General features: G+C 29.3%; 2 protein-coding genes across 3 annotated transcripts in view; one reads left to right on the top strand and one right to left on the bottom strand.

Annotated features, from left to right (window-relative positions):
• Nucleotides 1–23,128, bottom strand: part of LOC129968698 (uncharacterized) — a 713,943-nt gene that overhangs the window by 1,722 nt on the left and 689,093 nt on the right. For both annotated transcript variants that reach the window (XM_056082857.1, XM_056082858.1), the window contains 3 exons: nt 6,920–7,072; nt 3,199–3,371; nt 1,248–1,321 (listed from right to left, as the gene is read on the bottom strand). In XM_056082857.1, the coding sequence (XP_055938832.1) occupies nt 1,248–1,321; nt 3,199–3,371; nt 6,920–7,072 (400 nt within the window). The remainder of the gene's footprint in view (nt 1–1,247; nt 1,322–3,198; nt 3,372–6,919; nt 7,073–23,128) is intronic.
• Nucleotides 11,906–23,128, top strand: part of LOC129968701 (uncharacterized) — a 33,432-nt gene continuing 22,209 nt past the window's right edge. Inside the window, exon 1 of the mRNA XM_056082864.1 lies at nt 11,906–12,459. Within this exon, the coding sequence (XP_055938839.1) occupies nt 12,204–12,459 (256 nt within the window). The 5' untranslated portion in view covers nt 11,906–12,203. The remainder of the gene's footprint in view (nt 12,460–23,128) is intronic.

The raw sequence follows: 23,128 nt of genomic DNA, 5'->3' as shown, positions 1-23,128 counted from the left end.
AGCAACAATGAAAATGATTTGCGTTTCACTTCAACAATAAAATATACTTTTGCCAAATATGTTGAATTTTTTTAAAATTAATTAAAAATAATCTGACAAAAAATTGATAATGAAAACAAAAGCAGCGTAGACGCATTTTTTTAAATTACGCTTGTCTATTGGTCTGTGACAAATACAACCCAAAAACGCTTTGAGCTAGACGGAGGATATTTGGTATACGTTCTTTGCACTCAATTTGTACAAACTTTGAGTGAAATTCATTTACAGGAACAGGCCAGCTGTCTGAATATAAGTTAATATGATAATTACAAAACGGAAGAAGAAAAATGGATAACATTTGGTACACATATTTTATATCTGAAGTGTAGATACCTATAAAATTTGCAATCGAGGAGACTTTTTGCCGGTCTGTGATTTCACAAGCATAAAAACATAACACAAAAACGCTCCGACTTAAATAAATCAAATTTTTTATATAATTTTGTTGTAGTTGTGTTGTTGTTTCTTATAGCACTTGCCATGGACAAGCCCGCTGTTACGAAGACAGCGATTTTAAACCGGTGGGGAAGCGTCTCTTGTTTTTATAGTAGAGCCAATTAGGGCCTAGAGTACGACTTTGCTACTCACGCATCACTCATTCGCTTGCACAACCCCTTTTTACAGGAGGGCACATTCACACATCTCACAGATAGAACAACGGAAGAACAACCATGTCCAAACAGGGATTCGAACCCAGGACGCCCAGATCACGGGAAAGACGCGCTCCCCCTATGCCAGGACACCGGCTATAATTTTGTGGCTACAGTTGTAGTGCTGTGCTAAATTTTTGGTTTTAATTGTCTTTTGTGTTAAATTGAAAAAAAAAAAACGCATTTAAAATACAAATTTGATTTCTGGTTCTATTAACCGCATGAAAGGAATTAATAACCAAAAAGATCGCCAAGGATCATACAAAGGTTAGGCGAAAATGCTAATCATGTTAAAGATCGACGTTTTTTAAAATATTTTTTGCCAATGCGCAAAACATTCACGCCTTATCCTAATTCCAAAATTTTATGCAGGGTGAGGATAAGACCTTTATTAGAGAGTATTCGAGAAAGTTTGAGGGAGTCGGCCTTCTCTGATTTATCTAGTTATCTCACAATTTTATGTTCATAAATTCAACTTACTAAAAATAATATAAAATTTACATCAAAGAAGTTGAAATTTTAAAAATAAATTCAAGCAAAAGAATTAAAATAACTTACCAATCACCTGCTCCTGATACGCTTACTATTTTTTCTGGTTTGGGTGTAGGATAATATATAGCTCTAGGTTTGCCCTAAAAAACGACCAAGTAAATTTTGTTAGAATATATATACTTTATATATACTTTTACTTAATATATACTTTACAGTAACATTTTTAGACAGTTTCGTAGAATTTAAACTTTCAAATAATTCCGCTCATCAGCGAAATATTAAGCTACATTTATATAAGAATATCATTTGCATAGTGTGGTAACAATGTTTGTACCAATGTATTACACAACTAAATGATCTTAAAGGACATCCATAAAAATAATTTTTAATTATTTTTCCCACTGATTTTGGTTTTATAATTCTGATTCATGGTAGTTGCGAAATTTGAGGAACATGTGTTTTATACAGTTCTGAACATTAAAGAAATGATTAAAATATTTCAGCGATAACAGTTTTATTGCTTTCCTCTGTTTCATGGAACTTTATTTTTAAGTAACTCCCTTTGGTTACTAACTGTTACTAGAGGAATGAATAATTGCTAAAAACTCCAAAAAATTGTTACTTGTTAAATTTGAAATTTTCACAAACATGTAATTCCAACTATTTAAAAGATTTTATACCATTCTATTATGCGTTTACGTAATTTTCTGCCGCCTCATTGAATATTTGTACTTTAATTTCAAACGGTAGTAATTAACTTTCAATTAATACAATAATTTTCATGCTGAAATTAAATCTAAGATGTGCATAATAAAAGGATAAAGGAAAGGATAGGATGAAGAATCAATCAACACTAAAGATTTGCATATATAATACAAAACATAATTCATAATTTATGCTCGTATCTCAAAAAAAAAAACTGCTAAAAGATAATCTGATCCAGCTAAAAATTCAGCGTACGGCAGTAACAGTAATTTTCTAGCTATGAGAACCATAACATATTTTTGACATAAATTAATAACAAGATGAGCAGATTTTTTTTATAATTGCTGACATGAGAAATTAAACTTGAACTATAAGTGCTATAAGCTTTTCAGAGTTATAAGTTTATACTAAATAACTAAGTATTAAAAAATGAAAGAATGAATAAATAAATAAAATCTAGTTTAAAAGGAAACCTACATAATATGAAAAAATAATTCGTATCTTCATATCTCCATCATCAACAACGGTAGAAAAATTCAGGGTGAAATATTTGTAACGAAAATGATTTGAGTTTATGATTGTAAAATAACTTAATAATAAATACATTGTTGTAAATTAAATTTTTAAAAATTAATTTAAAATAGAAAGAAAATTGTACTGTTATTAAACTGGTGTCATTGAAAAGATAATGCATTGAATTTTTAAGATGGAGTAAAATTTCTTTTTATTCTGTAATAATTTTGAAAGTTATGTTAAGAGACTTAAGTCACTTAGTTCTTAGTTAAAATTCTAATTAAAATTTCAGAAAAGAAAATCGCTAAAAGGTGCAAATTTTCATTCTCCAAAGTATGTATGTATCGAATTTGGAGCTCCAAATTTAACGTTCTCTCCTGTAGAGTGTCAACAGACAAGCACAAGCACACACATTCATTTTTATTATTAATAAAAAATAAAGGTAAAAATGAGGCCTAAAAAATAGATAGAAAGGTATAAAGACACGCGGTTATCGTTATGTTTTTATAGTTTAACAGGATAAAACAATATCACAAAACTTCAGTTCTAGAAATGTTATTTGAGTTATCAACGATTCAACATTCTCTATACAAGTGGTAAACACTTAGAACCGAATGTTGATGCCTTCATAAAAATTGAAACAATATAGTTTAAATATTTGTAGTCGTTTTTTAAAACGCTTTACATTTCTATAGAGAATATTAGATCTACTCAGTTTTCAAAATTTTGCAACAGCAATTTGTTAATTTCGTTTGATTTTTCAGTTTAATATGAATATCCTATGGCTGCTACATATTACCTTTGGAATAGATTCCTGTCCAATCGGGAAAAGGGATTCTGAGCAAAGCTTCGTAATTAGAAGAGCACCATAGGGTCCAAGAGTTACCACCAATGTGTGCAGAGAATGATCAAGAAGTGGAATGCCCAGTGTCAGACACTCATTTAAAATGCCTTCCAAATCGTCTCCGAGAACTAGAAAACAAATGTTCAGTTATAATAATATCTGATATTTAAAACAAATATCCATTAAAGGTAAAAATAAGCTGCTATATTATTTATATCTCTTTTAAATGCTATACAAATATTCAATTTTAATATAAAACTAGAAATTTAATATTGAGTAAAAAAAGGGAATAATTAAAAGATCTGACGAATATTAAATGAATGCCGTATAAATGATTTTCCCCGGAGGCGGTGACGACAAAAGCTATTGGAAGTTTGTCGATGCATCGATTAAGAGCGTAGTTCCGATACCTTTCTAGAAACTTCTATGCGCTATCACAAAAATTATTAAAATGAAAGAAAAAAAACCCGAGAGACAAAGTTGAGAGTAGTCGACTTATTTGCTCCTTGTGCACTGCTGTTTACTGCAAGAGGTGTTATGTGTGCGCCTCGTCTGTATTTTGTTACCATGAATTCATGCATTTGTGTAGAATAAAGAATCTTCACCCTTTTTATTGAGCCCGCCAGATATTTTTATGGTACAACCAGATTTTTGGAATTTTGCTGTAATAATATACACTATATCGACCCTAATTGTTCCCCATTAGTTAATTTCTAACTGTTTAGAGACTGTTTAAGACACTGGTATAAACTTTTAATTGAATTTACGTTGCTGACTCAGTAATTTATTGTAGAAAAATTATAAAATCTAAATTTTTATAAGTCGCCATTCATATTAGTTGTATTTAAGACAAATATGCTTGACACAACATCATTTTAAATTAAAAAAGCTCACCTCATCTACGATTAAAACTGACCGACTTATGAAGCTCTGAAAATTCTAAAACGGCGTACTATTAGATTCGCGAAGTTCTGGTTATAGCGAATCCACTGTATTTCGTTAAGCATAATCACTACCATTCCCCAGTTAGCATGGTAGGCTTTTAGAGCTTCCAAGATTATAAACCAAAGAAAGGTAATGAAATCAAGCTTTATTAATAGAGATAACATTCACTCACAGAAAATAAATATAGCAAATATCTAGTATACAGAAAATTTAAAGCTTTTTTTTGCTCAAATGACTTAATGGGATGGATTAATTTGATTTTTTTGTAAGTAAACAAACAATAAATGTAATAATAAAACAACTTCTAAAGCAATTTTTTTTATGTACTAAAAAGTAGATATATTTTATTTTAATCATTTTATAATTTTTGGTATTCAAATAATGATTCATTTTTATAAATATAAAATTTTGAATTCATTTTTTTTTCTCGAATTCGCTACCAGATGGCATTACTCATAAAGAATGAAAATTTATTTCAAGCCTTCGATTAACTAATAGTTTATTTTTGAAAATATTAGATTAATGTAATTTTTATCTATAGGACACATAATTGTAAAAAACTTCAAGAACTCTAGCACATCAAGTAAGGAATAAATATTCGATCATAAAATTCTATCTGTACAAAGATGGAAAAAAAAGTTAAACAGAAATATATATATATAATAATTAGCAAGAGAAATGCGTAGCTAATTTTCCTTTCATTCCTATCGTACTACAGAAAAAATTACAAATATTTTCTCAAGTTTGCATTATATTTGAAAGAAAGAATGCGACATAAATTTTCACCGAATCACCTGTTCGGTAGAAAATGTACGTTACTTATACAGCACGTGTATTCCGCTGAGATAGTCTCTTCTAGAAAGACTTTCGAAAATCTGTCATCACTCGCATAGAAAATAGGGTTCTTTATAATATTTTATTTTGAAAAATTTTATCTACATTTTTCCTGGATGTGAAATCTGTCTGATCCGCATATATCAGAGAAAGAACGCACGTATGTTTTATTCAGCACTAAAACAGATAAAAAAAAGCATAGAATTCTGATTGTGTTTTGATTTTTGTACAAATTACATGTAAGCAAACTATGTGATAGTGTATCTAACTCAATGTTCCACTAATATATCCGAAATACCAGGCAGGACCGCCCATCGATGATAATTAGGTAATTACGTTTTTTTTCTGGGTTCTCGTGATACTTCATCAAGCTGTAAGAATAGAAAAGACATAATCAAAAGAACATGTAAGAATGCGACGTTCATCAAGCTGTAAGAACAGAAAGAATCGTATTCTTATCAGCAAAGTTTCAATTTTAGTAACATTTACGTCTCATTTCGAAGCAACCCGAGGAGTATTTTGGAATGGAGCTCGTTATTTTGGTTAGATGACGAGGACGGCAAACCAGTCGCCAGCCCCCCTCCCTCTTTATGGAACAGTTACACAGCACCGGAAAAATAGTTAGCTCGAAGAGATTTAACATGCACTAGATCCTTTTACATTTCTGTTCTTCGGTAAAATCGGGTTTCGAATCTGAAACTTTCCGGTTTTGAGGCCACGGTGGAAGTTTAATATTCAATTAATTTAACCAGACCCCAGCGGCCTTTTCACCTACAAAATAAGTTCTAAATGTGGAATGTGTCACTTCCTAATATCATGAATTATATATTTAAAACTTCCATCACAGCAGATATGCGTTATCCATCAATCCAAAATTCCATCGGCACTAAACACAATTCTATTAACTACATTACTAAACATCAATGTTTTGACTTCCCGATGAAATAGCTCATTTTTTCCTTCCTCTCACAACTATTTCTAAATTCACAAAAACGCCGATTTTGCTGCTGCATTTTATATCATGATAGCTATAAAATTCTCTGAATAACAACAGAAAGATATTGTTAAGAATTTGAAATGCTGCTTCCCAATGCTATACATCTCTTACGAGGAAGATAATTTTACAGATAGTTTTAATGGATGTCGAATCAATAACTCTCGGTCTTGGAGATAAACACGTCATCATTTGATCCTCATTAGATCATTTCGCGATTCGGAGATGAATACGACAACAAAGTCGAAGATTCCAAAAACAGCAAAAATTTTGGCGATAGATCCATTAGAACATAAGTTACAGAATTTCTTTGCCCTGTCATGGTAACTTTAAAAAGTCAGGAGAGAGAACTGCAATCAATCTTTAATCAGTCAATGCTGATAGTCAGTACTGAGTCGGCAGTCGAGTTAGGTGGTTAAGGGTAGCAGCCGATTCAATAGATTTGAATAGTTGAGCGAAGTCTCTCTCTCCTGCAAGTTCTGTCTGAGCACTTTGAGTTATTACTGTTATTTGTTACCGATTTGATGATTGTAAATGATTATTTATTGCAAGTATTGTTTTGTGTGTGCTATAAATGTGTTTTGTTGTTTGTATGTTCATGCTTTCATGTAGAATATAGCATCATTTTTTAAAATTTTGTTAGATTGTTCATCAAACACTCACTGTACCGGACCTTGATTTTTAGATTAAATTTCAGTAATAATATGCAATATCTTTCTTTAGAAATATTTTTAAATTGATTTGTTTTAACTAAAATTAATTCAAATTTTTAGGATATGGAATTGAAATCAATAAATCTGCTTTTTTTTAATAATTTAATATCTGGTTTTTTTAAAATAATTTCATAGCAGGAGGCTTTTAATAATAATTTGTTTAAAACAGGAGGTGAAGTATGAAACTTACCTTCAGAGAGCTGGAAATCTGTACCAAACACGGCATTATGCATCACTCTAAGCTCATTAATATTTGGCGACGCATACGCCAAAGCTGATCGCCACTTGGCTGATGCTTGGAAAGGTCGCATGGCTCGACTGAGATCCGTCGGTTCGAACCAAACTGAAATATCCACAACAAATATTTTATAAATAAAAATAAAGTTAAAAAATGATGAAATGATGCACTTGAAATGATCTAGTGGAGTTTAATTAAATACTGTAGCGAGCTTATACATTTAAGAAAAACAGGTGAAAAAAACAGTTGCAAGTCTACTAATGTAACGCCTTTCAAATGACAGTCTTTGGTTAATGGTTACAATATTTTGTTAAAAGAATCAAGAATATCAAATTATTGATAATAAACTTAAATTAACTTATAATCACCATTCCTGGCGAACAAATCGACCGGCAAAAGCGTTTACTGAAAAAAAGATTTATATTATTTTGCTATTTCGCCATAGCACATACCTTATTACATTCTGACAGAACGCTTTTTTATATCACTGATTTTCAATAATTACTATTACTAATAAAGGACAATGTGTGCATACATTTTGTCGCTGTACAGCACAAACCATTTGATTAAAAGCTATTAAATTTTGGCGCATATATACGTTGTAGGGTGAGAAGAGGCCCGTAGGACAGGGCTGGTTTTTTTGTAATTTTACTTAGGATTTTGACTAATTGAAGTTAGGTGAAATATTTGTGTTTTTCTCAATAACTTTCAAAAATATTATTGTATACAAATAATATTTCCATCATTTTGAAATTAAGAATATTGTCCTTTTAAACGATAGCAGTTTATTTAGCAACCGGATAATTTTTTTCCGAATTTTGGCAATTTTTAAAGATTTTCTTATGGATTATTTTCAAAACTACTTTTTCATTATTTCAAAGAAATTTAAACAGTTTTTGATCTATCAAACTTAGATTCTGATTTTCTTCCACTGTGGAAAGCTAAAAAGGAAAGATGTTTAAAACTTTAAAATGCTGATTTTTTAAAAACTTTCAATTTCCAAGAAAATAGAAAGTAAATTTGAATGTGAAGTTGTGGTACTGCAGAAGGCAGCATGCAATTAGAATACCAGGACAGTTTGGTTTATAAAGGCACTGTCATATCATAGAATTTGATTCCATTAGAAAGTTTAATTCCACAATAAACAGAGCAAGTGTAAATCAATTGGAAAAGCAAGGCTTTAATGTGTATCACATTTTAATGCTGAAAAATGCTTTTTTTTGTGGAAAGCATGAACTTCAGGTAATACATAAAAGATTTAATTGAATTTAAACACTATCAATATTCCATTTGAACCCGCAGGTCATCAAAGGCGGCTTGTAGAAAAAGTAAAGTCATCTGTATTGTTTTAAAAAGAATAATATTCTTAAACATGATTGTTATAATAAATCCTACGAAATACGATAAAGCTCTGTTGTTTCAAGAAATAACATTGTTCAAAACCCAGCATTGCGTTTCTTTCAATAAATAAAAAAATATAGAGAGAGAAATCTCAAAGCAAAAATACATTCTGTTGAAGTACAATTTAACGTTCTCTACATCCGAGCCTAAAAACTCAATAGAAATAATAAAATCGAATTTTAATTGTGTAATTACTTTGTTCACATAGCTTTGATTTGTGATTGGAATACTCATTTTTTCGCATTGGAACATCACTTATCTTTCTCTAACCATAAAAGGTTTCGATAACTTTGGAGAATAACAACAGTAAAGTAAGAATTCATTCTTTATCTCAAGATAGATTCCCTGAAAATTCATCAATTGTCATCCAAACAGGAAATATGGATGAAAACGGGAAACTCGCAGCTGCAACAGATGAAGAATTTCCAACAGCTTACAGCACAATAACTATAGAGGAACTTATGGAAAGAGAAATAATCAAATTTGCAGAATCATTCAAGAAAAATCCTCACTTAAAAAATCGGACACTTACACTGAAATGTAACGGGAACACTTCCACACGAAAATCAACGGAAAAAGAAAATTGATAAAGTGGATGGAAAGTCGCATTAAAATCAAATTTTTACACTCATATCGAAATATCCAAAAATATTTTTAAAATATAGATTAGTAAGATATTTAGAAGACATATTGGAATAAAGTTAAAGTTACAAAAATTTGAATTAAAAGTTATTAGAATTACATAAAAATAAGAATTTTCGCTTTTGAGCAGTGTTCTTTAGAGCAAAAACCACAAAGTTCTTGCTAGAGTTGAACAAAAGTCAGAAAAAAAGGAAAATAATAGATATAAAAGACTAATCTCCAGTTTACGTTTATTTAGTTATCAATTTAAGTCTGCGACTAAAAGATATTTTGTTTTCACTTACTGTTACAACACAAAATTAATATTAAAATTTCGTAAATGTTATATAAAAGAAATAGAAATATAAAATTATGATGTAAATATTTTTAAATGATGTAAGCAGTCTTAAGGCCCGCTAAATCTATTGGGGCAAAACGGCCAACCACTGATGCGGCGTGGAAGTGTGGAGAAAAGGCCGCCAAATTCAAGATTACGAAGCCCTTCTCTAAACAGCCCTAGTTTTGCTTTAAAACAGGACATTGATATAATTAAACCAATCCATAAAACAAAATATGAATTCAAGAAATATTTTTTCATTTTTTAAAATCAAATTACGTTGAGTAAAATTATGACTACTTGGTACTTATTGATATTTACGATCCCGGTTATAAATCGCCAAAAAAATTAAAAAAACACCTACTGAAGTCCTCCGCGATACATCGCCAATAAATGCAAGCATATTGTAAGATATTCTAATAAATAAGTTGTACTGGTTCTCCTCCAAAACGTTCTTGCATACGTTCTGATAAATAGACTTCTGTATTATTAACCGCATGGCGTTGGCGAACACTTATTACAAAAGAGCCAAATAGCGAGTAATCTTTGGCGGCTTATGTACAACTATTAGAAAACCGAACGTGCATTTTAAGCTTTTTTCCCCGGCTAATTGAAATCAACATTTTGCACAGAACTACAAAATTTTATGTCAAAAAAAAAAACACATATTAAATTTTATGTATTTTTTTAAGTTATTGATTTTTTGAGTTACCATATTTGTGAAATTACAGACCGACAGATGGTGAATCCTTTGACGGAGGTAATTCAAAATTTGATAAAAAATCTACATTTAACATCCTAAAACTGTGTATTAAATTGCACTTGCCTAATTTGTTACGTTTTTGATTAATCGTATTTATATGCGTGTAAAAAAAAAAAAAAAGATTGGCAAACGATAACACATTTTAGGATTTGGTTCGAAATTTGATACATATTTATTGTATAGATATATGTGTACCAGCTTTTATTTACCGAGATCTTTATATTTTATAACATTATTTGTTCGTTTGATATAAAACTAATAGATTTGGATCAAATTAAATCAGAAAGGTGAGAATGTATATTTTGGAGCTATTTTTCAGAAATTTTAAATATAATTTTTATTAATTAAAAATCAAGTGAGATTTCGGATTTTTTCCGCTATAACTTACGAAAATGTTTTATTGCATAAATTATAATTAATTTCACATTATTTTCAAATTCAAAAAAATGTCATTACCCTAATACAAATTTAATTGCCATGCAAATTTTGCTGCAATTAGGGGAATTTTTAGAATTATCTTCTCCGATGACAAATTCTATTAATGCAAAGAAATTTAGGTTGTTTTTATTTTTCAGCAATTGAATTCGCATAATTTGTTCCATTTTCGGAAGATTTATTATCCGCGCACTTTATAGAAAGATTAGAAAATGAAATATTAGGGCCGCGAAAGACATCGGGCAATTAAAATAATAGATAATTCGGACGGGTATGTTTTTAATAGTATGATGCTCTGTGACTCATTTCTTTTAGGAATGCTTTTATATACAAAAAACTGTTCAAAAGTAAGGTATTTAAAAACACGATTTTAATTCTTAGCACAGTTTTAATGATAAGAAGAATTTTGTTGAGGAAATCAAGAATATCAAGTTACGCATTAGAGATTTAATTGAAATTGAACACATTCAATATTCCGAATGAATCATCTGGTCGCCAAAGGCGGCTCGTATAAAAACAAAGTAATCTTTTTTATTCCCCTTTTCAAACAGTGATGAGGAGACAGAAATGAATATTAAACTCTTCTAGAATTCACGCTAGTATCAAAGACACAAATTAAAGATAGAGGACGTAATGCTGGTAATATATGAAATAAATCTATAATTAAGAGGTCAACAAATGCACTTTTATTCTGCTGAATCATCTTTGTTTCTCCACCCATACAATGACTAAGAGAAAAAAATATATATATCGTTCTCAATCAAGCGGGCCGTTATCGCGCCATTAAAAGTTCTTTATTCCACCCAGTCGTTTGCAGGGGAATACCATTTACAGGTGGTCATCGAGGCGTGACAAAGGAATTGTAAACAAGTTAAAAAATATTCTGCCTTAATGAATTGACACCATTTTATTCTAAACAACTTGATTTAGTGGTTAAAAAACCAATGTCCTTTTGAAAATTCGGCATTCAAGGTGAATGAATTTTTCATGTACGCAAATCACTTTGTGTATATTTTTGTTCACTAATCGTTCGATATGGAAATGACATAATTCCGTGGAAAAATATCTGTAGGTCATTCCTAATACGCTGTTGATTACATTCTATTCTACGTTCCCCCCCTCCCAAAATGCCTTATGCACACTTTCTCTTCCAGTAAAGAACAATGGGTCAGATCTATGAGTCTTGGTGCCAACCGAAGACAAATACGTGAATGCCATTAAAGGGCCTGACTTCCGGTGGTAAGGTGACTTCGCAGAATGGATTGTCTCCAACGTTTTGCAAATCAGCCGGTTACAGAGGAAACAGTTTTCGCAACTTAATTCTCAGCTTGGACTTTGACGCAACTTATTATCAGGTTGTGGACCCACCCTGGAAACTTTTCATTACCACATCGCACAGAAAGAAGCACTGGCGGTTCCGAACTGCGCTCCGTGGTCATCTGAATTCTGTTGCCATTTTGGGAAGAAGATGTTGCGAAGTTGACCAGTTGGTGACTTGGACTACTACCACCATTGAAGAATATTAGACATCAATAATTTTTGCATAATTTGCAGGAGAGTTTTTAGAAATAGCAGAAGACACATTATCTCGAAGACTTAAAGCCATCTAAGCATAAGTGTATAGTTATAACAATTCTTATAATTTTTTAAAAAAAACTTTGACATCCATATTTTACAGTATGAGTTGCGCAAAAATAGGGGCGCGTATTTGTTTTGTGCTCGCTTTTATACTGATCACCATTGCTTTTTCAACTCCTTATTGGCTTCAATCTGACGGATTGTTACCATACCAGAGATTCCATAAAGTTGGATTATGGGAGATCTGTTATACGACTTACCAAGAATCATCTTACCTTCGTTACAATAATAACTTCCGTAATTGTCGATGGATATTTGACAGAGATTACTACTATTTGATTGACCTCTTTGAAACAGGTAAGATTATTATTATTTTTTCTATCTAAAAATTATTCGTAGAATTAAAAAAAAAATCTAATAATCTATCTATTCCAGTTTTACGTTAAAAAGCAATTTTAAGAATAAATTTAAATAATGTCAGAAAATGCAGCAACAACTTCAAATTAATAAAATATAGCACTTTGAAATCTGTTAAAATCGATTGGAACATATGTTTTTATAGCTTCTGGAAATGTTTCAAAATTCTAAAAATGAAATTAATTTGAATCTTATATTTTTTATTAAAATGATGTAATTATATTAAATTTGTTAAAAAATTTTGGTGGTGCTCAGCTGCTATTCAATTAGATGCTGTTAAAAATAAATACAATTTAATAAAAAATATGAAATTTCAAAAAAAATAAAGAGTATTTAAAATGATCTATTTTCGATGATAAAAAAAGTATCAGCCATTATAATAAAAATACCAACTGCACGGTAATAGAATAATTTTGATGACTTCTTAAATATCTTTGTATTTTCAATTAAAATAATGTAATTAAATTAAATTTGTTAAAATTTGTTCATGATGCTTTGCTGTTATTCAATATGACGCTATTAAATATAAAGACAATATAATAAAAAGTATGCAATTTCAAAGTAAATAAAGAGTATATAAAATAATCCATTTTCGATGATAAATAAAAGTATGTTGTGATGATAAATAAAATTATATATCGTTATAATGAAAGTACACTGTACGTGAATAGAATAATTTTAATAAGATCGAAATATAAAATAAATATTAAAATAGACAAAATCAGTTAGCTTAGCTATCATGCGCTATCATGAATTTTGATTGGTCTTCGATTTAGCTATGATGTTTATAACAGTTTTATGAGCATACATATGATAATTTAAACAAAAAGAATTTTTAAAAACATACATTTTTTAATAAGTCAAGGATTAGAATTATTTTTATATAAATAATTCTAATTATTTACTATATATTATTTACAATAAATTATTAAATATAATATTATTATTAAATATAAAATATATATTAAATAATTACAATAATTATTTAATATATATTATTAAATAATTATTTACAATAAATTATTATTATCTACTATAATTTTTTTTACTATAAATATAAAATTATTTAATATAAATATATTTTTTAATATAAATTATTATTGCTAATATTATTTTCTACTACTTCCTTTTTTATTAAAAATTATTTTCTATTTTTTGCTTTATAACAGATTTATTATGCATTATTATAGATATTATGGAACCTTTAAATAATTTTATTCTTTTGAAATCAAAATTTAACTAAACAAATCACTTAATTGGTTATTAAGTTCCAAATGTATTGAAATAGATATTTTAAATCAAAACACGCAAAAGAATGGCCGAAATAAGCTATATATAGCCAATTGAGTAGTGCAATTTTCAGTGCGCTTTTCCTCTTTCGAACTTCCAAAACCAGATATTTTTTATATAAGAAATAAATATTGCAAAAAATTGAAATAAAAAATTTCTTTGAGTCACTTTGAAGAATACGGTTTCAATATCTCGCGTATAAAAAAATAAAATCCTCTATATATAATTTCAAATAAGATGTATATTGAAAAAAGTAAAAGCAAACATTTTTAACGATTTCTAAATACCCAAATACAAAGCTAATCAACAGTAAAAATTTGGATCATTAATCTGCAAGTCAATTTGGAAACTTGAATAAAAAATAATCCTTCGAATAATGTTTTGAAATTTAAGTGATACTTCATTTTAATTTTAATATGTTTGAGGACAAAGCTGTTTTGTATAAAATGAAAGTCCAAAATTAAATTACCTCTAAAATACAATATAAAAAATCCAGGCCTCAAGGCACGCAGAAGTTTCTCATCCTATAGGCAGTGCTTACTTTACCTATTCCATAGTACAACATTTTATACATTTGTATTCTATACAAATATACAAAATTAAGTCTCTATCAGACGAGAGTTTTTAAAGACAGAGATTTTAAGTCTCTATGAGAAGACAAGTGGAAAGTCGATTACAAAATGTCACCTTTATAATGAAACAAATCAAGTTAAACAAAAGTACAATAAATTATCACTAGTATTTTTAACAAGACAGGTAGAGAGCGTTAAAGGAGAAAAAGGCATTATATATTGTGTAGGCATACTTTTAATGACTTTGCCTCGGTGAAAACAATAGGTTGCAGCTCAGACTTTGAATCCATTTTGTAATATTTATAACATTTAATATATTATCGTTTTAAATTTGTAAAGTTTGCGCAATAAACACGATTTTTGGTATTTCAAAGTTTTTTTTCAATGAATCTCTCTTAATCCAGCCGTTGTCTAGTCTGATATCTACCAGATTGATGATAGTCTACTGTCTATAAGTGGCATCATAAACTGATATCTGTGATTGAAAGGGCGACGTCGAATTGGTTTGAGCTACCAATCAGTATAAAATAGCATCCTTTTTTTAAATCCATTTTCTATTTGAGAGATATATTCGAATACAAATAAATAATTTACTTAAAAGGACTGCTGTCAACTAAAATATAACTATTGCTTTTCAGCATATAGTAGATTAAAATTCCTTAACCCTTTAAAGGGCCATTTTTTTCTAGTCATATAATGTTAAAATATTTTTAGGCTTGAAATTAGAATAAGAAAAGGGATTCATTTAGCTTATTAGATAAATTTAATTCGATTAATTAATTAATTTGGTGAATTAATAATTAAATAACAAATCAAGACACATCATTTTGTGTAAGATAAAGAACTGAAGCCTCTAAGTTTCTTTCTAAAAAAATTTGTCAGAACTGATGCCAACCTACATAAATTCATACAAAGATTGATAAATTTGGTGGGAAGCATACTTCCTACGACCTTAGAAAGGTTAATAAACACAATCGTGTAATAGCGGATCTTCAATTTCATCTATAAGTCCATCTGACAAATATTCCGAGTCGTGGTTTTGCATAATATTTTAAAGTTCTTCATTTGTTGTTCACGCATTTTTGCAAAAGCTAGAAAACAACTACTTCGAATAAAATAATATTTCCAAATAATACTTTTAACAAATCAGGAAAAAATTGGAAATTATTTGGTAAAATGAGCGGAAATAATGCCATATGAACTTGCGATAATGCTCGTATAAGCGATTATAATTTGCACCATAAGATTTTAATATCATTGTAAGATATTTGACACCATTTTAAAAATGTTTACCATAAATGCGTCTGTCTGTTTACCCCAAATCCGTGAACACGATAACTGCAAAAGGCCAACTGCTAGATAAATAAAATTTGCTACACAGTTTTAATGTCTAAATCGGTGATGTGTATCAAATTTTGAATCTAGTTTTCCAAAGGGTTCACCACGCACCTGACAGCCTATACATAGACATTCCATTAAGCGCTATAATTCAAAAGCGTTATGTCTGAAATGAATGAAATTTGGTACATGATCTTGTTATAAAAATTGTACTTTTGTGTCAAATTTTGACTTCAATGGATTTAAAGATATCTGAAATGTCTTAGGTTCTATTACGAAATGTTAAGTTTTATAAGGTTAAGTTTAAATTTTTATTAACTATATAGGTTTTAACTAATATATTTTTTAAGGTTTATTTTAACTACATTATGGTGCACAGTATAAGGTTAATATCTATTAACCTTATAAAGTCAGTATAAGGTTAAGTATTAAATATTAGTTTTTTTAGAACGATATTATGGAGTGCAACGCTCTTATGCGAACTGAAAGGCTAAAAATTGGAGCTCTTGTGGCGTTCATGGCTTTGCTGAAGTTCCTCAATTTTTGTGCGGGAAGGATGGGTAAGAGGGAGTGGGAGATAGCTCCTTTATTAAGGAGTATGCTAGAAAGTTTCGCTGATTTTCATTATCGTTTATCAGGTGTTTGGTTCGGTGTTTAAGAGGTTGCATTATCTATTGAACATTTGATTTAGGGACATTACAAACATGCATCTAAAAATTGGAACCTGAATTGACTAGAGACCAAAATAAATCTTAATATACGTGCCCTATTTGTCCCAGAAATAAAATTTCAACGTGAAAATAATACGGCGAAGATGACTTACAAAAATTTATACTTTCTTAAAAACACAAAAATATTTGTTATGAAAGCATGGTGGCAGTACAGCCAACACCTCCTATGCTTTATATACTCCTATACTTACTAACACCACCTGTACTTTAGAAGGTGTTGCTGCAACAGACTAACTACTATTGTTTGCCAACGGATTCTAAAACCCTCCGCGTTTTTGTGCATGCGTTAGGATGTGTTTAATTCGACAAATTAGTGGCGAGAGGAAAGATGAAGAAAGGGATGTTTACATCTATCTATACTTATAATAAAGCTCAATGTGTGTGTGTGTGTGTGTGTGTGTGTGTGTGTGTGTGTGTGTGTGTGTGTGTGTTGGCGCTCTACAGGCCAGACTGTTTGACATACAGCTACCAAATTTGGTACATGTATACCTTGGAGGTTGGGAATGTGCACCTGGGGTTTCTTTTTTCGAATTTTTAATTAGAATTTTAATTATTAATTAAAAACTAACTTTCCCGCCAAAAAAATCTTCCATTTTCCCCACCGCCAACTTTTCCGCCAAAAAAATCTTCCATTATCCCCAGCGAAAACGAGAAAGGCTTCAGTTTTTTTTTCTCCCAACAGTAATGAGGCTAGGGTTAAAATTTTTCGGCGGATTATTTCAATCGGTTCTGTTTATTTTCTTAATGTTTGATGCATTTAAAATTAAACATTGTTAATCAATCAATCTTTCAGATTCATTCTGAAGTACTTTTGAATTAAAATAAAACAGAATAAAGGAAATTAAAAATTTCTAATCCGCATAGCGTTACCCCAACTGGCGTAGAAAAAAAATCACGTATTTGCGTTACGTAACCGGCGAAGAAAATTCACGCATGCGCACTGTGTTCTGATTGTTGGCATGGCAACCATTATCAGCGGACGATTTAAATTACTTTTAGGTTAGTTGTATGCTTTTGTAAGTAAATTGTATTTATGTTAGTTATATATTTTTTGTATATGCTTATAGTTTTAAGTACATCGTTTTTTAAGTAGTTTTTTTTAACCTGTTTTCAATGATTTAAATTATTTTTAGGTTAGTTGCATGCTTTTGTAATTAAATTGTATTTATGTTAGTTATATATATTTTTTATATATGCTTATAGTTTTAAGTACATCGTTTTTTAAGTAGCTTTTTTAAACCTGTTTTCGACCGATTATTTTAAACGATTCATTTTATTTTCTTAGTGTTTGATGCATTTAAAATAAAACATTGTTAATAAATCGGTCCGTTCATGATGAAACTGAGAAAATTTTGTTGACAAATTCTTGAGATATTACATAAATTAAGAAAGATATTCTTTAGTGCCCATAAAGTTTAAACGCTCAGTGACTCTATTATCAGTAATCATATTATTAAAAAAAAATGCTTTGTTTCAGTAAAAAAATATTATTATATTAATTGCAGATTAATCATTTACACTTTAATTTAAAGCATAAATTCTACGAGGGGTAACACAAAATGAAAGAGATATATATCACGTTATGACTAAAGGCCTTTATAATATTATGAGTGAATTATATGACTATCAAAATTTGAAGTTTTAAAATATTTTGCTGAAGAATCTATTAAAGTTGGAATTGCATAAAATATTTAATTATTAAAATTTTAACGAACATTAAGATTGGCGAACCGGCTGGTCGCCAAAGGCGGCTAGTACTAATAATAAAGCTCAATGTGTGTATGTGTGTGTGTGTGTGTGTGTTGGCGCTCTACAGGTCAGGTCATTTGACATACAGCTATCAAATTTGGTACATGTATACCTTAGAGGTCGGGAATGTGCACCTGGGGTCCCTTTTTCTGAAATTTTAATTATTAGTTAAAAACTAACTTTCCCGCCAAAAAAATCTTCCATTTTCTCCACCGCCAACTTTTCCGCCAAAAAAATCTTGCATTTTCCCCACCGCCAACTTTTAGTTATTTTTTTCTCCCAACAGAATTGAGGCTAGGGTTAACATTTTTCGGCGGATTATTTCAAACGATTCTGTTTATTTTCTTAATGTTTTATGCATTTAAAATTAATCATTGTTAATTAATCCATGTTTCACATTCATTCTGAAGTACTTTTGAATTAAAATAACACAGAATAAAGGAAATTAAAAATGTATAATCTGCATAGCGTTACCCCAACCGGCGTAGAAAAATTCACGCACTTGCGTTAACGTAACTGGCGAAGAAAATTCACGCATGCGCATTGTTTTCTGACTGTTGACATGGCAACCAAATGATGATTTAAATTATTTTTAGGTTAGTTGCATGCTTTTTTAAGTAAATTGTATTTGTGTTAGTTATATATTTTTTGTATATGCTTAAAGTTTTAAGTACATCGTTTTTTAAGTAGTTTTTTTTAACCTATTTTCAATGATTTAAATTATTTTTAGGTTAATTGGATGCTTTTGTAATTAAATTAAATTGAATTTATGTTAGTTATATACTTTTTTGTATATGCTTATAGTTTTAAGTACATCGTTTTTTAAGTATTTTTTGAAACCTGTTTTCGACCGATTATTTTAAACGATTCATTTTATTTTTTTAGTGTTTGATGCATTTAAAATTAAACATTGTTAATGAATCGATCTGTTCATGATGAATCTGAGAAATTTTTGTTGACAAATTCTTGAGATATTATATAAATTAAGAAAGATATTCTTTAGTGCCCATAAAGTCTAAACGCTCAGTGACTCTATTATCAGTAATCATAGTATTAAAAAAATGCTTTGTTTCAGTAAAAAATATTATTATATTAATTGCAGATTAATCATTTACACTTTAATTTAAAGCATAATTTCTATGAGGGGTAACAGAAAATTAGAGAGATACATATCAGGCTATGACTGAAGGCCCTTATAATATTATGAGTGAATTATATGACTATCAAAATTTGAAGTTTTAAAATATTTTGCCGAAGAATCTATTAAAGTTGGAATTGCGTAAAATATTTAATGGTACGACCGGAGTTTAACCTCCTGCTTGGAGCAATTTTTAAAAATCGCCAACAACGACCTTGCGAAATGTTCAATAGCAAAGGAGCAGATGTTCAATTATAGTGCATAATAAAGATTGCCAGCTTTGGAGCGTTATCGCAACTTGGCGAAGAAGGAGGTTAAACTCCGGTTCAACCTATTTAATTATTAAAATTTAAACGAACATTAAGATTGGCGATTTGGCTGGTCGCCAAAGGCGGCTAGTTTAATAATAAAGTAAATACCGGAAATGCGTATATTCTTTCGCGTCGCACCCCTTAGTGGGATAGAATCGTCTAAAAGTGGTCGTCTCAGGAGGCTGAAACGAAGAGAATTATAAAGCAACGGTGGTTCAAAAGAAAGGTTTACAATATTTTCGCCACTAGGTTTCAACTTTTAACAGAAGATAAACTGAAAAATTCCATATTTATAGGCCTTTTACGTCTCTATACATAGCAAGCAAAAAAAAGTAGAAAATATCAATATACAAAGTTTTTATTTTATGAAATTTCATTATTCTATTTCAGTGTGATCAGAATGTTTTAAATGTACCGTATAAAGACGAGAAAAATACTTTTAATAGCATTAGGGCCATCCTGCGGTCGCATGTTTAATCGATTGTTTTTAGTACTATTCTATAAATACATGCATGATATTTAATTTATGACTATCCAGAATTAAAATTTTCTTCAACCTTGTCAAGGCGAGATTGATTTCATGATAACTGGACGCGTCTTACACGATGTTGTATAGCCTTGAATGACAACACGCAAAAATGTGAACTTTGCGGTGCTTTCGTGACGAGTACATTCACGCCTTGCTCGATATCGTGATGCCAATTAAAGATGGTTGTGCATATGCATCCGTGTGTCCTTGAAATAACCGAACAAAATAAAGTTATTTCTTTGAATTGAACACTGTGAGCTCAATATTTCTAGAAATCTACGCAAATGTTATAATTTCTGTCTAGCCTGGTTATGTTCTATAACATTGCAAACTTATATATATATAAAAGAGGGGGTGGGGCGAAGAAGAGATGGAATTAAAAGCGATTCAAATGTTTAGTCCAAAATATTGTAGCATTATAATATGTTAGGATTTTTTTTTAGTTTGTTTTTTACATTATTTTGAAAATTTACTTACTTTTATAGTCGCTATAGCGCAAAGTTAAAGAAATATATTAAATATCAATACAAAATGCGTGAGTATAAATGTAGCAACTAAAACAGTGAGAAATATTGTGATAAAATACACTTTTGAAAAATTAAAAGTTGGGTAGAAATTCTACAGAAATCAATGAAATTATTATTATTTTTTAATTTTCAAGATGTATAAATACTATTTTATGCAGTAATATTTCCCTAAAGTTATTGATGAAACATTGTAAAAATCGATTAATTTCGATTGAAGATATAATTAAAATTTCAAACTAAAAATTAATATAACAAAAAAACGTTTTTTAGAAAAGTGATTATTAACCAAGAAGTTACAACGCGCTCAACATATTCGACAGTTTTATGTCCAAATATTATGTGCAAATGTATATTTTGCACATGATGCAAGTCAAAAGATAAAATATACAAAGAAAATGTCAACCTATAAATATTATCATGTGAAAAAAATAAATCTATCAGTCTGAGAGGAAAAATTTAATTAAAAAAGTTATAAGTATTAAAGATTTATAGAATGAGCTGTCGAAAGTCAAGATAGATTACTTAAATAAAGAGATTTTTTTAGAAGGTAAATTTAAAAGAAATATTTCTTTAATTCTTTTATTTAAAAAAAAAATAAAAGAAATTTTAGCAATTCACAATAGAATGTGTTATATAGGAGAGAATATCTGATAAAAATTTAAAATCAATATAAAGAAAATGGAATTACATTACCTTTTAGAAAATTCAACTTAGTCGAAAAAGACGGTATCATAGATGGAAAATGCCTAATAATATTTTTTAATCTGTTTGAATATTCAGAATAAAAAAATAATCTAATTTTAAAAATATTCTACTATTTAAAACCGTTCATATATAATTATTTTCTGAAAAAAATCTTGAAAATTAAGTTAGAAATTAATATTTTGTTATCATTTCTAATACCTGAACAAATTTAATTCTTCTCTTTCATACTATGCACTTTAACGTAATTACAAAAGTTTCCTTTGAACTAAAAGAAAAAACAAAAATAATTTCCGAAATTTATATAATATTAAAAATTGATTTTTGACATAACTAAGCTGTTTTAACATTTGGGACTTAATTTATTAATTTTTTTTAATACTTTTAACATTTTTATTTAAACTATTTCTCTCAGATTTATAGCTCTTTATTAAAATGTGGAATATATGTATTGATATTTTAAACTCTACTTTAAACTAAATTAATTTCTTAATTTTTTGCTTAATTCGGGCCATATTGACTTCATTCTAAAAGTGTTATCTTATTTCCTGATCCTATTCCACGTTTTCTATTTAATTAATTCAAGAAACGCTTTACAAAATGCTTAAGTCGGCAATTCACACGCTCCCCGTGAAGGGATAGAAAAATGTCGAGTAAGCACATTCTTTTTAAAAGATCCCTGTGTTTCCCTTACTTGTGATTGACATGTGTGAGAAATCCCTATCAGAATCTTAATAATAATATATTAGCACTGTGAAATAATATTTTCTCTATCAAGACGAGGGATAGTTTTTTTTCTCCCCTAATAAGACGAGAGATAATTTATTTCTCGCTTCTTATCCACTTCTGCTTTTGTGCCACACTGTGGCGGACGTGCGTTGTCCGCGCCTTCTTGTAAATGAATTATGCTTCCACGGGATGGATTAAAACGAACTCAAATACGCTAAGTGTCTTCACTGTCTTCGAAATTGCCTTCTGCTTTGAAAAAAATTAAATGTTTACATATATATATTTAAATTTCCTCTCCCTTTTCTTCGTTTATACGATCCTTATGATAGTGGTATTTATATAGCGAAAAGTTTTGAATGGCCAATCTAATAAATTAAAGCTAAAAAAATATTGTTATACATTTTTTCCACATTTTGATATTTTTAAAGACAATTCGGCTAGTTAAAATCCATGTTTTTAAAATTGCATTTATTGTCATTCAAATTATCGTTTCAAAATAAAATATTTTTATTTACTTTACCTTTTTAATACCTTTATAATAATACTTTTATTTTACTTTTTTAACTTTAACTTTTTAACTCTTTTTTTTTTTTTTTGTATTTTATAAAATGCTTTCAAAAGCACATACAGTGTTAAAAATAAAACATATATTTCGCTTCTAGCGTAGTAATTCTATAAAATAACTACATTCCATACAATTTCAATAATAGATTTAATAATACATAATTTATTGAAAATATTATTTTTCTGCAATCTTGAAAAAGATTGCAGAAAATAATAAAAAAAATGACAAATGACCACTGGCGATAGTAGATGACGACATCCCAGTCCCATAAATAAAAGCAATTTCTATTTACTTTAAAAGAAGAACTGTACAAGCCGAGAATTTTCTATGTACTTTCGGTTGATTTGTGTGTGTTTTATTTTCAACTACCTACGCAGCAGTGAATTATGTTCTGAAGAATCATAAAAAACGAACAAAATATTTTGATT

This window comes from Argiope bruennichi, chromosome 5 (assembly GCF_947563725.1).
Source record: "Argiope bruennichi chromosome 5, qqArgBrue1.1, whole genome shotgun sequence".
In the NCBI taxonomy this organism is placed as follows: Eukaryota; Metazoa; Arthropoda; class Arachnida; order Araneae; family Araneidae; genus Argiope; species Argiope bruennichi.
This window is presented reverse-complemented; position numbering and strand designations above follow the sequence as displayed.